The sequence below is a fragment of the Coffea arabica genome, chromosome 11c (genome assembly GCF_036785885.1).
Source record: "Coffea arabica cultivar ET-39 chromosome 11c, Coffea Arabica ET-39 HiFi, whole genome shotgun sequence".
NCBI lineage: Eukaryota > Viridiplantae > Streptophyta > Magnoliopsida > Gentianales > Rubiaceae > Coffea > Coffea arabica.
The window spans coordinates 10,229,015-10,245,855 of NC_092330.1; the positions used below are offsets into that span (position 1 = coordinate 10,229,015).

At 31.0% G+C, this 16,841-nt stretch overlaps 2 protein-coding genes across 11 annotated transcripts; one reads left to right on the plus strand and one right to left on the minus strand.

Moving 5' to 3' along the window:
- Positions 1–6,599: 6,599 nt before the first annotated feature.
- LOC113715907 (NADH dehydrogenase [ubiquinone] 1 alpha subcomplex subunit 1-like) lies at positions 6,600–12,675 on the minus strand. The gene is made up of 2 exons (XM_027240212.2): positions 12,565–12,675; positions 6,600–6,995 (listed from the first exon to the last, which is right to left on the minus strand). The coding sequence occupies exons 1-2, from the start codon at positions 12,673–12,675 to the stop codon at positions 6,750–6,752; spliced, it is 357 nt and encodes a 118-aa protein (XP_027096013.2). The 3' UTR covers positions 6,600–6,749.
- Positions 12,676–12,783: 108 nt separating this feature from the next.
- Positions 12,784–16,287, plus strand: LOC113715554 (uncharacterized). Of its 10 annotated transcripts, XM_072069908.1 has the most exons (5): positions 12,784–13,068; positions 13,322–13,370; positions 14,363–14,398; positions 14,524–14,573; positions 15,913–16,287. In XM_072069908.1, exons 1-4 carry the CDS (start codon positions 12,827–12,829, stop codon positions 14,563–14,565), a joined length of 369 nt encoding a protein of 122 aa, XP_071926009.1. In that variant the 5' UTR covers positions 12,784–12,826; the 3' UTR covers positions 14,566–14,573; positions 15,913–16,287. The 10 variants fall into 10 exon arrangements, 2 of the variants coding, with proteins under 2 accessions (XP_071926009.1, XP_071926008.1); XR_011822796.1 differs by having other exon boundaries at positions 12,784–13,983; XM_072069907.1 differs by having other exon boundaries at positions 14,524–16,287.
- The last annotated feature ends 554 nt before the right edge of the window (positions 16,288–16,841 follow it).

Here is a 16,841-nt window from a genome sequence, read left to right on the forward strand (position 1 = left end):
TTTTATTGTGGAGGTAGAATTTATTCTTTACTTTTAAAATATTAATATTTTTAAGGGCATAGAAAAGTTGTAATGGTAATTTTAGATCAGATTAACCTGTATTAAAAAGGTATTTGAGCATTGATATTTAATTTTGGGGATAAAATTGGTTGTCAATGGGGTTTGTATATGTGCATGTTTTTTTCTTTGTTTTTCGTATGGCAAATATTGATAGTGTATATCCAATTTGGGATCGACAGCTAATTAGTTTTAGAATTTATGTTTGGATAGTTATTAAGGATTAGGCTTGCTGATTTTTGCAAAGTATGGAAGAAAATAATTGAGTATACAATATTTTTCTTTCTTAGTTTTGTACAAAAGGGAAATTTAGGATTTTTGCGAGAAAATCTATCTTATTAGACCTACATTGTTACTAAACAATAAACGTAAGCGAAGTATTTATAATTTTTAGAACCTGAGGGGAACTCTCTGTAATTGTTAAAAACCTCATAGGAGATTTGTGAGACTTTAATTGATTGTTCCATCTTGAAAACTATAGAGATTTTAATTGTAGAGACTTGAAATGCATAGACACTGCCATTTATATGCTCATTTGTAATTCAAAAATCTCGATTGCTAAATTTAACTTTAAATTAAAAAAGTTAATATTCTTGTAAAATGTTTAAAATATTCTCTTCTAAATGGAAATATTTTCTCCATTTTTTACTTTGTCAGCATACATTACTTACGGAGAGGGATCGGTTGAGTTGATTTGAGAGGAGGGAGGGAGCGTATGTGAGATCCCATGTTCGAATCCTCCCACATACACTAAAGAATATATATATATATATAGATATATATATATATAGATATATTACTTAGAACTATAAGACGAATCAAATAAACTTAATAAATAAGGGCGTTGTTATCCAACGAGTATATGGGATGTGGGTTTAGTCCCTTCCAAATAAAGTTGTTGAAGTTGGCCAAAACAACAAGAACTCGAAAACAAAGGCAATCAAACATTGACTAGAACAATATAATTTCTTTTTTCAAAAAGAAATTAAAAAAGAAACTAAAATTTATGTAGAAGTGTAAGAATAGACATGTCAATTGGACCTTATAAGCCAAGTTTGAGAGACCTGAGTTCAACCCATTTCATATAAAATAGTATATAAATCTAAACTCAACACAACTATTTTAACAAATATTTAAATCCATCCTCAACTCAATTAACTAAGTTTTGGGTCAAGTTTACATCCTCACTTTTGCTTCTTAGATTTCTACTTAATCGTATGTAATACATTCACTAACCATGCAAGTTCTAGTTATTTGCGACCATTTAGCGTAGTATATTGTATTTCACATCATTTTCTTTATCCCATTCTTTACAATGTACATTATTTCCATGAAATAAATTATTGTTTTATTATCAAAAAAATTCAAAATTAGCCAACATAATAGAGTGATAATAGGAAAGAATCTCGAATTTATATTTATAATTAACATCAGGTGTTATTTAACCACTAACATCATACTGGTATTGGGAAGAAGTAGAAACATGCACGCAGGTTACAGGCACAACATATTTCGGGCCTATTGGCATTGATTAAAGAATTCCCTTTGCCCTTTTTTATACTCTGCACCATAGAATAATGTATAAGTTTTTTTGTGCTTAATATTTAAGTCGATCCTAAATTTGGCTGCATTTGGTATCAGTTCAGCTTAGCTCACTTCGGAATCGGGTCTAAGTTTTAAGCTCAAACCAAAGTCAACCCATTTTCTTTATTAGGTTCAACCAAAATTTTGACCTGTGATAAGTGTATATTTTGAATGATTTAAGTGTGTTTTATTATTTTGTTTTGATATGTTTTATTCACTTTTATAGTTAATGAACTAAGTTTCTAGTCAAGTTATGCATTTTGTGATTTAAGTGTCAAAAATTGCATTTCTATGGATTAAAGTGATGAAAATTTCAAATTTTTTTAGGTTTAATGATTAAATCGTCAAATGAAGTTAAGTGAGAAGATATTTGGATGATTATTGATGATTTGAAGTAATTTAAAAAAAATATAAAGTGCCAAATACTCAAAAGAAGAAATGCAATCAAGAATAAAAGAGGAAAAGTTTGACAACTTTGACAGCTGTTGGTATTTCAACTATATCCTGAGCTACACATATCAAATTGAGATCATTCTTGAGCCATTTTTAAGCTAACACATAGCTCTACATTTCTTATGAGACACTAAAATTCAAGTAATGAGTTTTGCTAGTCAAAATATCAAATATATTGTTGGTCATTTTTGTTATCGAAAGCTGAAATAAAGTTGTGACCAATCAAGGGTATGTTGGTCATTAATTAGTTTACCGAGCTTCAAATTGGATGATTCTTAAAGCAGTGAAAGCTAACTCAAAGAACTGCAACTTTTATGTTTTGCACAAGAGTTAGTTCAGCCTCTATCCTCTAGAAATTTTCAGTTGAAGTTGTTAAAAAAACAGAGAAAAGTTAAAGACGGACTAGAAATGAGAAAACCTGCAAAAGAGAAAAATGTGGGGTAAATACGCGACCTTAGCCTGTATTTTCTTAGCCTGGATTTTCTTCAATTGCGGCTGCAATTTGTGTTTTGTTCATACAAGCTTTTTGATCCATTTTTTTGCAAGAAATCTGGTTGGATATGAGCAAACAAGCATGGAAACTTATAGAAATAACCTTTGGATGTTTCAAGAGGCAAATTTGCCAATTAGAAATAACTGATCTTGAGCTTTAATTTCTCTATAAATAGGGCTTTTGTTGAACTTATTTGATATCTTTTGGAAGACTAGAGACACTACCAAAATGTAATCTTCACTAATTTTTCTTAATTCATTAGTTTACATAGGTTAGTATAGTTTTATTCTATCTTGTATTATGCTAAGCAAGGATGATGATTGAGGTTTGAAGATAGAGAAGATATTGCTCACATGTGACAAGGGGTTTCATCTCTTTAACTCTTGTATTTGAATCTTATGTTTAGTTATAATAGAAGTAGGGTCATTTCTTTCATGTTTTGCTAAAGTTTATGTTTAGAATTATGGATGAACTTTCTATATCTTGCTAGTGATGTTTATTTGGTGATATTATTTTAAACAAGTCATTTATCACTTTTGCTTTACTAATCATGATTAACCGCCCAATAATTGTGATAATCTTAAAGTGTTAAGTTTAAAATGAGAATTGGGATTTAACACTAGTTCAAGAAAGTGCTAAACTTAGGAGTTCACTCACGAGAATAGAGGAGCACCTTTGTGGTTTTAGTGACTTGTTTTATATAATTTCATAAAAGAAATAAACTTGTAGTTAATTTCATAACCACAAGAGTAGGTATAGTTTAGTTACAAGTATAGTTGATTCATTACGAGAGTAGGTTTCACATACATTAGAAAATTACACCATAACTAGCTAAGATAATAGCATTCACTCAATTGGTAATTTCATTTGCAAAAGTAGTGAGAAATTCCATACCTCTAGGAGTTTTTTATTGTTATTTGTATTACTTTTATCTCATGTTTATAGTATATATTTAATTTCTTGCACTTGTGATATTCTAAATAATAAAACAATTCAAAAACCATCGGTAATTGATATTCTTCCCTGTGAATTCGACCCTTAATATCCTATATTTAATCATGACCTGTATATTTGAAGAAAATCCCATGTGGGTTATTTAGAACTTTATAAATGTAAAACTTGATTGTGGAATGAGTTTAATTGTTATATGCATACCCCACACTCGCCAACCTAATTTTTATTTTGTAATTTCTAAAATTACCAATTATACACTTTATAATGGATTCATCAAGTCATAAAATAAGAGAAACATCAATATTTGTTCCAAAATTTACATCAAAAGAGGATACAAAACGCGAGTAACTCAAAACCTTAAAAGAAAAATATCCAAAATTAATGAAATATGTAAAAAAAAAAAAAAGATATCAGAGATTGATAAAAATAAAGGACTCGTATATGTAGGATATAATGCTAAGTAAGCACATACGAAAACTAGAGTAGGACATCAATGATTTAAACGCGGTGTTTATGCAAATCAGTAAATTAATCTTCCCTACTTAAAAAAAGAGAGAGAACTATGATTAACTGCACGAGTCACTCAACCACTAGGGTTGATCCAGTGGCCAACTTTCAGATTTAGAGTTTGAATTTTGGGTGTGACAGTTAAGGATGGGAAGAATGTGAAAATGGGTGGAAGGATAGGAAAAAAAAAACTACACAGGTCACTCAAAAGTCAAAAGTACCTAGTTTTTGCAAGTAAAAAGATGCCATAAATTGATATATATATATATATATATATATACACATGTACTTCCTTGAATATCAGGCACAAATTCCTTTCTTAAAATAATTTTTCAAAAACTCTTCTCTCAAAACAAATCTCATAAAAAGCCCATTTAAACATTTGCATAGATTGGAAAGAGAAGGGGTGGGACTAATTTTGAAGCCACGATCTCAAATTAGGTTAAAACTTTAGATGACTTTTGTCACACTTTTTAATTTGCTATAGACTTTTGGGTAAAAAATAAAAAAATCCCCTGTGATAAATGCCTGATATACTAAGCAAAAGATAGCTCAAAAAAATCATTTGTTTTATTCTCTAAATAGAGAGAATTGAGGGTTAAGGGGTAGAATAGGTATATTTGATAAAAATTAGATATAAATTTTTTTTTAGGTTCCAATAAATAATTTCCGTTAAGTTTAATGGATTCCGTCACCTTTACAATTTAGTTCAAAACATGAGGCGTCGTGTTGTATATTTTGAAATCATAAGGGGCTTTTCTGTGTATTAGACTTATCTCGGAAGGTTTTTTTATTTTTCACCCTAGACATTTATCACACACACTTGCATGGTGCAGCCTCCGCTGCATTGTCCTTCAAAAAATTTCTTCAAAATGTAACTTTATTATAGTAAAATCTCTATAAATTAATTTCCTTTATTAAATGATAATTTTTTCAGTCTCAACTTGTGGTAACGCGCTAAATTAATAATTTTGATAAGTTAATAATAAGATAATAATTTTTTTTTGAAAAACCTTATGTAACTCTTTGATTCCATTCATATCATAAATTAATATAATTCACTAACATACATATTATATTTTTCATAAAATATGAGTCTATTATTGATTTATGAACACCTTTTAGATGCAAAGCCATAGTTTAACAATGACATATGTAAGAAAACTTTGAACTTGTTTATTATAAGAAAACTTCCCTGTCATTTTTATACATATTGAAGTTAATTTGATTCATTATATGAAGTAGACATCTATAATTTAGTATTTTTAAATCTTTTTGACCTCTTGCTAATAGAAAAATGATATCTGTTATATACATATATTGAAGATATTAATAGAATTAAATTATACTTGCAAATCAAGTACATATGAATTGGTTTATACTTCTTAGACTTTTAGCCTTCTTTTATTAATAGAATAATTCATACTCTTATAAAAAAATTTTATATTCATATTTGCATTTATTAATTTATGAATTAATTAATACTTCTTTAAATTAATAGAATTTATATGATACCAAAACTATTAATTTTTAGAGATTTTACTGTACTTCGAATCCGACCACCCCCACTTGGTCCAACTTACATGTAAAAATTGAGTTTGAGAGGTCATGGAGACGGAGAAGGTACAACTTTAACAAACCAATAGCATTTTCTAAGCAATTTTCCCAATCAAGGGGTCTAAGAAAATGATTGCATGCAAGAATGCAATCTGAAAATTGTCAAGTTGTTTATTGTTGTTTAACTAATACATTCCCATCCTAGCTCCCACATATTGTTCTGCATTATATTTTATGTTTGATGTTGGGGTTCTCAATCATTGTGGTCCCACCTCCCAGATCTGCCTTTGCCCATCCTGCTCATCCATTTCATTTTAAGAGATCCTACAGAGATCGCCAGGATCACAATAGCCCATGAACAGAATCAAATTTGTATATGCTTTGAATTAAAATCTTTGCCTGCAGATATTTTAATTGCTTTCATGCATTTTTTTTTACTTAAAATGTTTTATCTAAAAAGGCAAGTCTTAACTAATAGTAACCTGTAAAGAAAATCTCAAAAATAATTGTTGGCAATTATTTTTTTTATGTGATACTCGTGGTACACTGGATCCCCACATTGATAGGGAAAAAAAAAATAATTATGTTTATATGGTAGATTATTTGTGATAATTTTTTGAAAAAATAGTGCAACACTTTTTTTTCATAAAGTAAAAGATCTGGGGATCCCCTAAACTATCACCGTTGTTAAGTTTTGGCCCCCGATCTAATTTTTGTCTCCGATGAGCCCCTAAACAATAAAAAATGCATAGTTTAAGTGCTTCCGGTCATTTTATGTGTGAGTCAAGCCGGAAGCAAATGACATTATTGTCCAACCATATTTGAAGTATCAAGAAAAGTATATATCTCTCTCTCCAGCTAATGATTTCATCTACAGGTTTAAGTAATTGTTGAAGTGGCGGAAGCTGGATTTGTTATTATTATTATTACTCAAACGTCTATAGTTATTTTATCATCCACCAAATCCAGACAATCAACATCAATAGTTTGTTCCTTTTTTTTTTTTTTTTTAGTTCAAAAGCTTAAAGTGAGCTGCAAAAGGAAGACAACAATTCAACTTGTCTGCTTACAACTTCAATGCTTGCAAAACATGAAGAGATCCAAAAATTCACCGATAGGTCATAGTGCTTCCTGAGTTAGATTGTTAATTAGGAGTAGAAGAAGAGGATAGCATCTCCATGAGCTTCTTGTCCCGTCTTTCCATGGCCACATCCCAAACGTCGTTATCGATGTGCTTCGGCCAGCCATGGCTGGCTTTGTGGATAAAGTCCTGAGCATTCCCCATCACGAGAAGCATGCCAACTATGATTTCCAATGGTAGAAATGCTTCCAATACCACCCATGCTATTTCCGCTACCACTACCACCAAGATGCTTGATTGGCTGGGTTGCTAGCCGCTGTGTTGTTCCCCACACCGCTAGTAGAGCTTTTGCTTGCAAAGGTTGGATTCTATCTTTAGGTACAAGGAGATTATTGGTAAAGGGTTCAAGGTGAAGATGGTCTAATGCTTTTTTATTAGAAATCTGTCTAATGGATCTAAAAGGGTTCAAGGTGAAGATCTTATGCTTTTTTTTTTGTTAGAATTCTTGTCTAATGGATCTAATGCTAATTCTGGTCCTGATGTTTCAATTATAGTTGGACGAAATTGCCCTTTGATTCCGGCTTGACTTCGGTATAAAATGATTGGAAGCACTTAAACTATGCATTTTTAATTATTCAGGGGTTCATCGGAGATAAAAATTAGATCGGGGGCCAGAACTTGACAATGGTGATAGTTTAAGGGCTCCCTAGGTTTTTTACTCTTTTTCATATGATGTATGTGAAATAAAAAAATGGTTGAAAAATATATTAATATTATAAGTGAATAAAATTATGCAAATAATTCACGATGCAAAAAAGATGAGTATATAACTAGTTTGTTGGGAGTGGGATACAAATTGGAACATATATTATAGCAGCCTAAGGGATTTGTCGTACAATTGCAGACGTGACTGACAAGAAGATAGGATTCATTGAGTTACAAAGACCACTCTAGTTGCAGGTCAAAACAGCCAAGTACATCTCAATTGCAGACCTGACCGAAAACAAGACAAATTGGCTTGCCAAAAAAAAAAAAAAAAGAAGACAAATTGGCTTGCAAAAGTGAATCAGGCATAATCTTACATGGATTTGAACTTCAAGACGCATATAATAAAATTGAAATTTGAAATTCGAATCCATTAAATTACTAAATTGTTAAGTATCAAATCTGATATAATTGAATATACATCATATTAAATGATAAGTAAATAATTCATAATTTATTTTTGAAAACAAATTTTGCATGAAAATTCAGTACCAGTTAATTAATTAAAATGTTTTATTTTTAGTTATTAAACGTATTTGAACATGTTAAGATCTAAACTCATTAAATTTAAATACTAAATTAAATTATTCAGCATGGCGTTAGTGTTGCTGATGACATTGAATTTGTATAGGTTTACAGAAACATCAACCAACTACAACCTGGTACTATGCACAATTGCACAGGCTAAGAACCAAGATAGCTAGAAAAGAATAATCTTAGAAGGAGAACATTGAATTTCCTCTAAATTAATAGATTAGGATATGGAATGCCAAAGATATTAGTAATAATATTAGAATCTTATTAACCATTACTTCTTATCTATTCATAATCAATGCAGATCTAACATTAATCCAACAAATAGAAAGAAAAAGATTGCTAATCTTTCTATTGTTGTCGTATATAATAATTGAGTATACGAAAACAAACAACATTAAACTCTTCGAACTATCCAATACTTGGATAAAGTCAACCCAAAGTATATGAAATCACAAATAAAAGAAAGGGTTAAAAACAAAAAAATCCCATATGGTATACCTAATACACAGAAAAGCTCCACGTAATTTCAAAACATACAAAACGACACCAGATGTTTTGAAATAAATTGTAAACTAATAGAATTCGTTAAACTTAACGAAAATTACGGTTTCGGTTGTTAAACTTACCGGATTCCATGAAATTTACCGTTAAATTTATCGGATTCCGTTAAATTTTTCGTTACGTTTACCGGATTCTGTTAAATTTAACGAATTCTGTTAGTTTACCATTTAGTTCAAAACATGAGGTGTCATTTTGTATATGTTAAAATCATAAGGGGTTTTTTTGTGTAATAGGTATACCACAGGGTTTTTTTTTTGTTTTTAACCCTAAAAGAAACCAACAAAATACGGAGCCATAAACTAAGGCAATCCCCAAAAATTCAAGTACCAAGAACAATATCACTAAAAAACAAAGAGACAGAAGACGCAAATTCCTTCACCAGAACAATGGCAGACACCAACCAACCAATAAAGCAAAAATATTCACCTTGGCAAAGCAGAATTCTTATGAAATTTACCACAGCAACAAGCAATCTTTACAAATACCAAATGCTGCGAATTATATTAGACCTCATATATATAAATCTAGACGGAGTATAACAATTGTAAAGTTAATCATACTTTTTGCCTCAATGTTGCTAATAGCTGAAGAGGTAGTAAGATTAAAGGTTAGTCCAGTATATACAACTGAACAACTGCCATAATCAATGGCAAGATTTGTAAAAACATTATTTGATTTGTTAAACCAACAAGATTTAGGATACCAAAATGGTCTATAGCTGCATTCACATTCAGCGGCTGCTATTCCATTATTGGCTGGCATACCTTAACTACCATTACAGCCATAACCTCTGCAAATACAAAAATGTGGAATGGATTCAGAAATCAATTTCTAGACATTGGTAGCACAATAATCATTTTGAAAGCCTAAATTTGATTGCATGTGGCCTTATTAAACAATATGAGCACTTGCACCTAGAAGTGAAAAGAAATTGAAATCAGAAAAGTATATAATTCCACGGATAAATTTTCTGGAAACAGAATAAGGCGTCTCTCCCAAATTTCTTACAAGTAGATGTAGAAGATGAAGTAGACAGAGAATTGCTACACGGAGAGACACTGGCATATTTTAATCTGATGCTAATAAATTTTCCACTTGGTCTTTAATGAGGTTTTTTTTTTTTTTTTTTTGTCAATTATCATCATTTACACCTACTCCTACTATAACTTATTCTAGGAGGGGTTAAGTTGGGATTAAGTTGGGGTTAAGTTGAGAACTAAAAGATGGGAGGGGACAATATTTCTGGCCTTACTCATTATCAACCCTTCTGAGGCTTCTGATTTAGAGGTAAATAAAGATTTAATTTTCATGTTAACTTTTTAATGTTTTACGCGCATTGTTATCGATTTGGGATTTTGTTTTTAGGTTCTGGGAGATTTAAAAACTGGTAAAAATGTGAAAGGTTCAGATATATCAGACAAGAATGATGGTGGCGATTTTTAAATTAAACAAGAGGTTCAGATATATGAAACAAGAGGGAGTTTTTAAATGAACTTCTCAAAGGATGGATTTTTGAGTCTCTTCCCAAAGGATGAAAAACACACCCAAGGAAATAGCTATTACTTTGTTCGTGTGATAGAGGAAACCCATAAAGAGCTGATATGTTATGGGCAATTTCTTTTTTTTTTTTTTTACTTTCCCGTATTTAATTTATGTTAAATACAAAATGGTGCTAGTTTTCTTTTCGTAAAAATATTAGTATATCACTTTTTAAATTTTACATATAATTTATGTATTTAACATAAATTATATGATTCAGAGTAAAATGCCTATAAATAACTAATACTTTATTCATGTAATAGAAGAAACCCGTAAAGAGTGGATAATTTCTTTTTTTACTTTCACGTATTTAATTTATGTAAAATACAAAACCTACTAGTTTCCCTTTCGTAATAATATTCGTGTAGCACTTTTTGAATTTCACTTATAAACATTTATGTATTTAATATAAATTAAATGATTGAAAGTAAAATGCTCATCAATAACTAGTACTTTATTCATATAATGAAAGAAACTCGTAAAGAACTGATATGTTATGGACAATTTTTTTTTACTTTCAAATACTTCATTTATATTAAATACAAAACATGCTAGTTTTCCTTTCGTAAAAATATTTGTGTAACGGCTTTTAAATTTTATTTGCAAACATTTATGTATTTAACATAAATTAAATGATTCAAAATAAAATGCCCATAAAAACCTGGTATTTGGTTCATGTAATAGAGACAAGCCATAAAGAGTTGGTACTTTATGGGATATTTTTTTAAAAAAATATTTAATTTATGTTAAATAGATAACCTACTAGTTTTTTTTATGGTAAGAAATTACTGTAACACTTTTTGAATTTTTAAAAACCCTTTGGGAAGTTAGTTTGAAAACTCCCTCTTTTTGGGAATTTATTCAAGAATTGTTATATCAGGGGTAAATTTGGAATTTAATTGCATTTAATTCCGAAACATTCATCAAACCAAGCATCAGGAATTGGAATGATGCTAATTTCAATGTGTGAACAAAGTTAGATATTGGAATGAAAAGTTTAATTCCAAAATCAAAGTTTATGATTTCATTTCCATTTCCGATTCCAATCTGTGAAACAAATACCCCCAAGTGTTATTGTCAATATCCCCTCAAATATTGGGGCACGGAAAAGACACAAAGAGTAACCTCTGGGATTAATACTGGAAAAAAAATTTAAAAAAATTCATAATCACCAAGTAGTAGCATAACCGACTGAAGCAATTTAATGAACACTTGTACTACAAGCATGTAAAAGACTGACCGCTTGACTAGTTAACATATCTAGTCTATGCGGGAATGGGGAGGTTTTCAATCGAGTTCTGATTGCTGACGTGGCGGGCTTCCATTGGTCGATTGGTGGTCGTCTGCTTCGTGTGAATTCGCTCGCGTGAATTTGTCGTCCAGCCGATTGTTTCTTTTCTTTGTTTTGCTTGGACGTCTGGCTTGGAAGTCTGCCGCTAAATTCTGGCCCCACGTGCCTTTGGTTTTTTTCCTTTTCTTTTTTTTATTGGATTGGAAGTGCTTTGTTATTGGAAAAAATTGGCAGCTCAATAACAAGCACTTCCAAATGGCATTGCCAGTAATTATACTAACATAACTTGTTATTGGAAGTGCTTGTGCTTGAAAGTGCCATAAAAAAAGACGTGCCAGTTATTGGAACTGCTTGTTATTGGACGTCAAAATGGCAGCTTGTTATTGATTCCCCGCTATTAATTGTTATTATTTATTTATTTATTTATTATTTTGGCTCCATTTTTTTAACCCAATAAATCGCATTTACTTACCAATTTTTTATAGTTAATTGTTAATAACTAATTAATAGTGTCTTTTTTTACCCAACAAATCACGTTTAATTAATAACTTTCTTGCAATTATTAACAAAAAATGAGCTTTTTTGTGCTTGTCCAAAAAATCACATTTAATTACCTTTTTTTCAAAATTTATTAAAAAATGTCCTCTTTTACTTTGGGTTGGCCAACAAATCTTTAATTACAATTTTTTTGCAATTAATTTCACCGAAATTAAGTTATACTTTCACAGTTTTATTGCTTGATAAATCACATTTACTTACCTGTTTTTATAATTATTAATATTTTTTTTACCTAACAAATCGCTTTTAATTACCAATTCTGTGTAGTTATTAGCCAAAATTTAGCCTCTTTTTTTTTGCATGCCAATCAAATCACATTTGGTTGCCTTTTGTAACAATTAATTGTTAATTAATTCATTAATAACGTTACTTTTTTGTTGCCTAACAAATCACAATTAATTACCAATTTGTTGCAATTAATTGTTATTTAATTGATATGTCTACCTTGCTCCAGCTTCAGAAAACGCTTCTCACTAGTCTTTTCTTCTTTGCTTTTGGTAGTCTTAATTAATTGATTCGTAATTAACTACTTTTCTAAATTAACATGCTTAATTACCAATTCTTTGCAATTAATTATGGACCATTTGTTTGTAGCCGGTATTTTGTTTGTTTGGTTTTGATGCATACTTTCTCGATTTCTTCGTCCGCCGCTTCACACTTCTTGTCACCAGCCTCTTTTTGTTGACGGTTGATTGTACCTGAGCTGTTCACTATATTACCCATCCCTTCTGACTGCATTTACGCTTCCACTCAAAAGCTCTTGTAGTCTTTTTGTCCTTTACTTGGGGTTATGTCTGTAAATTTGCAAAAAAATAACTTTTCCCCTTTGTCAGCCATTAGCTCTTTTGCTCCCATTGATTGACATTGTTTTGTGTTTTGCATTTGCACAATGGTTATGCAGTTTCTCTGGCTTTCCACACCAGATTTTCTACTGATCATCATCATGATCAGTGGTAACGGTGCATCTACTGCTTTCTTTTCCCTATTCTATTGCTCTTGTTTCTTTGCTAGACAGAAAGACCTACCTCATAAGTATTGTTTTTCATTTTCTTTAGCTATTTTGAACCTTCCTTTTTCCCAATTTATTGGTTTGGTTTTAGTTTGCGCTGGTGTTGCCGTTGCTGCTTCCTGGTGAGCATGTTGGTTTTACGCTTCGCTTTCCTTTGTTTTTCTCTAATTCTTCAAATATTTCGGAATTGCTGTCATACTGCTTTGTTTCTTATTTCTTGCTTGCTTCTCTGTTTTTCTCAAGCACTGGTTCGATCATTTTAATTTTTTTCTGTCCCTTCAAAATTATTATCACCGAATCAGCTTCTCTTTTTACTCTCCTATTTTTTTGTCACCTTTCTTATTATCTTTTACATGATCGTGGTTTCTTTGATAGCTTCTGCTATTATTCAGTTGTGCGGTGTTGGACTTCTTCATGCACACTGGTTAGTTATTCCAATTTTGCTTTTCTTTTACTCTTTTCTCTATATTCTATCCTTTAATTTGTACATCCTTGACATGCATTTTCTGATGCATTAGTACTTGCATCCTTGACCATCAATTGTTACTTTTTTTTGGACCACAATTTTTTGTGTGATCTTGTAGATCACTCACTATTTTTTCATCTGACTACTCACAGGTTTTATCTTCTCACCTTTGTTTTCCCTTTTTTTTTTTTTAGTGTAAACAGGAGGACTCGAACCCGAGACCTCTTGCTTACACTCCCTCCCCCCGTACCACCCAACCCAATCCTTCCCCCCTTCCCTTTTTTATGTATAATTTCTTCCTTTTTTGCTTGCCATAACTTTTCTGTATAATTCTTTTTTTTTTCTTTTGGGAGCCACAAAAAATCTCCCTTGGCCTCTAAGAAGAGGAAATAAAAGGGTGTTCCAAAAAAAACAGGCAAGTCTCCTTAACTCGCTAAACATATCATGATCTGTTAATATTTTGTTTTGTTTTCTTATTACCTAGATCGACATGATTTGCATATCTTGAAGACTAATGCATATCTTGAAGAAGGAAAGAATAGTTCAGTTTTTGGCAAAATGTTCACTTCAGGTTTGCCTTTGGTTTTTTTTTCCTGGCATTTTTTTGCTGATCATTCCTTGGCTAAAAGCAACAAATCACCTTTCTCCCTTCCTTTGTGTCCTTTGCATGTTATACTTTTGGATTTTATTACAAAAGGAATATATTCAACTTGAAAAAGTATTGCATCAGTATGAACTGGATGTGAAATTTTGGAAATGCATTTTAGATGTTTAGTGCTTAATGTTTGGTTATTAATTGGGAAACACAATTTCTTCACTTCATGCTAATCCTTATGCTTTATTGTCATTTTCTTGTTCCTTACTGTGGTCTCACATATCCTATGATAGATTTGATGGTCTAACATATTAATTATTTATGCCCTCTCATAAGTTTCAAATGTTTGTTGTAGCTTGAGATGTTAAGATTTGCGAATTTTTTTCTTAAGGTGAGCATTGTATCGACTCTCTGTCTTTTTCCCATAGAGAAAAGTTAATATGATTTCATTTTTCCTTTTATTTTTCCTAATAAATTTGATTTTTCTGATATTTATTTATACTAAATTTTTGTTAGATAAAGGAACAAAGCAAAAAGGAGGCTAATTTTTACATTTAGCCTTAATGGTATGTTTTTTATGTTTTAGTGTTCTCTTCATTTTTTTCTTAGCATTTTACTATAATTTTCTGGTCACTTTACCCTATTTACTATTCTTGGAAAAAGTGGAGTATGAAATTTTGTTAAGATACTGCATTTCCTTTTGATTTAGAGTCAGTTTCTTTAGTATTTTACCTATTTTAGTAAATTCATCACTAAGAGGTTGCAAGTCTTCTTTGGCTGCTCCATTCATTTAAGATCTTTAGTCCAGGTTTAATAGCATTTGTTTTCACCCTATTTCATTTTAAGTTATGATTACTGATGAAATCATTACAAATTTTTTCTCTACTTTGATGGTGTCATTTTTGAATAACTCTTTAGATGTAGTAATTTCTAAGAAAATGATGTACATTGGCTGATTGGAGCTTTTGTTACTCGCTGTCCTGTCCCTCCTAATGCTTTCATGTTTGAGTAGTCGGAATGATGTAACTGAAATGGCTAAAAGAACCTTAAGATAAGATCTTTGTATGTAGAAAAAAAATGTTCATGTGCTCCATCCCAATTGTAAGTTTAAATATTGCCGCCCTAAATTTCTAGCCAAATTGTGTATAGTGGGGAATGATCAATAGGTGGTGATTACTCCTTAGCTTCTCCACCTTTTCTCAATTAGGCAACTAGAATTTTCTAATACCTTTATGTAAAAAAGAAAATAAAAATCTAAGAATTACATAGAGAATAAATTGCGTTTCAGGATTTAAAAAATAAACTCTAACAAATACCAAACTAATATATTGAAATTTCTCTGTAGCTTTTGCTTGATTTTTTGGAGCTTTTTGTTTTGTCATTGAGCTTTTTAAGAAAGAAGAGAAAATTTTCTTTCAGCTTAAATTGATGTCCTATGTTCATTCATGTTGTCTTGGCGAAAATGTGGCATGAATGAAATATAACTACATGATTTATAGGCTCGAATGCATATGTTGTTTTTGATTTTCTGTTCTTTATTTATACCTAGCATTCATGTTTGAGAAAAAATCGGCTGGCAGGAGGTATTTATCCAAATAAGATGGTGGCTCAAAATGCATCTGCTGTTTATTGGCTTTCTATTCTTTATTTATATATCCAACATTAATGTTTGAGAAAAAGTTGAATGGCAAGAGGTATTATTCAAATATATTGGTGGTTCAAACTTAGGAGTAGGGAATGTGTTCTTGGCGACTTTGTTTTATATTTCATGCTTTAGTATTTCCTTACAATTTTGCCATGAAGTGTGGCAAAAACTAGGGATGCGTTACCTGTGATTTAACAAGATTGTCATTGTACTATTTACACAAAATGTTATTAAATTTCAATATGATTCCTTCTTGGCAGATCTGATTGATAGTTAGATAGCTGGAACTTGGAAGCTAATGGAAGCTCATGGAATTTTGTCATGAATGCTTGATACTTTGTTTTATCCTTTCCAATATCTTTACCAAAAGTCATTATTTACTTCAACAGCCACTTGCTATAGTATAGATATCAAACTGTGTGATGATTTTTTTTTTTTTGAAATTTTGACCACTAATGCATAGTTCCACTATAATTGGCTAATTGAACGCGACGCTAGATAAGAAAAGTCGAGAGGCATTTTTTAGATATAGCAGTTAATATTTCTGGATGAATGTATCTTATATCTTAAATTTTACTTTTCACAGCTAATGAGATGCATCATACAATTGGAGAGCTTATCTCAATTATGTGTGATTATGCTCTTCAACTTTATTAGTATTATTTCTTTTCTTAATTGAAATGTTGACAAAATGCTTCATTATCTACCTCATATAGAAAATGATAAAAAAATAATTTTTAGTTGGAAAATAAAGCCAATGAGGGCTCTGGTCATATTAACCTTTTAACTTCCTACTGGGCATGTTAAACTTGTAACTTCACACCGCACATAGTGCGGTGTTCCTCTCCTAGTATGTAACAAAGCATCAAACTCTCATAACTCTGGACCAAAGCTGCTAAAAGCTTGCAACATCCATCCATGTTTTATTAACATTCATTGAGGAAAATATCCAAATATTCTGACGACCTAATAGAGGTGCCAGAGATAACGCATGATTGACTAGAATATGGCACCAGAATGACAGGGCATGCTGTCTCCTACAATTCAAAAGCTAGTGAAGAAACGCAGATGGACCAGCAAGACACTGTACCAAAAGCCATATAATGCAGGTCTTCCTATTGATTTGGCCTTCCCTTTGCCAAATCACCAATAAAATGCAATGACATGCAAATAGAAAGAGTGGGATTGG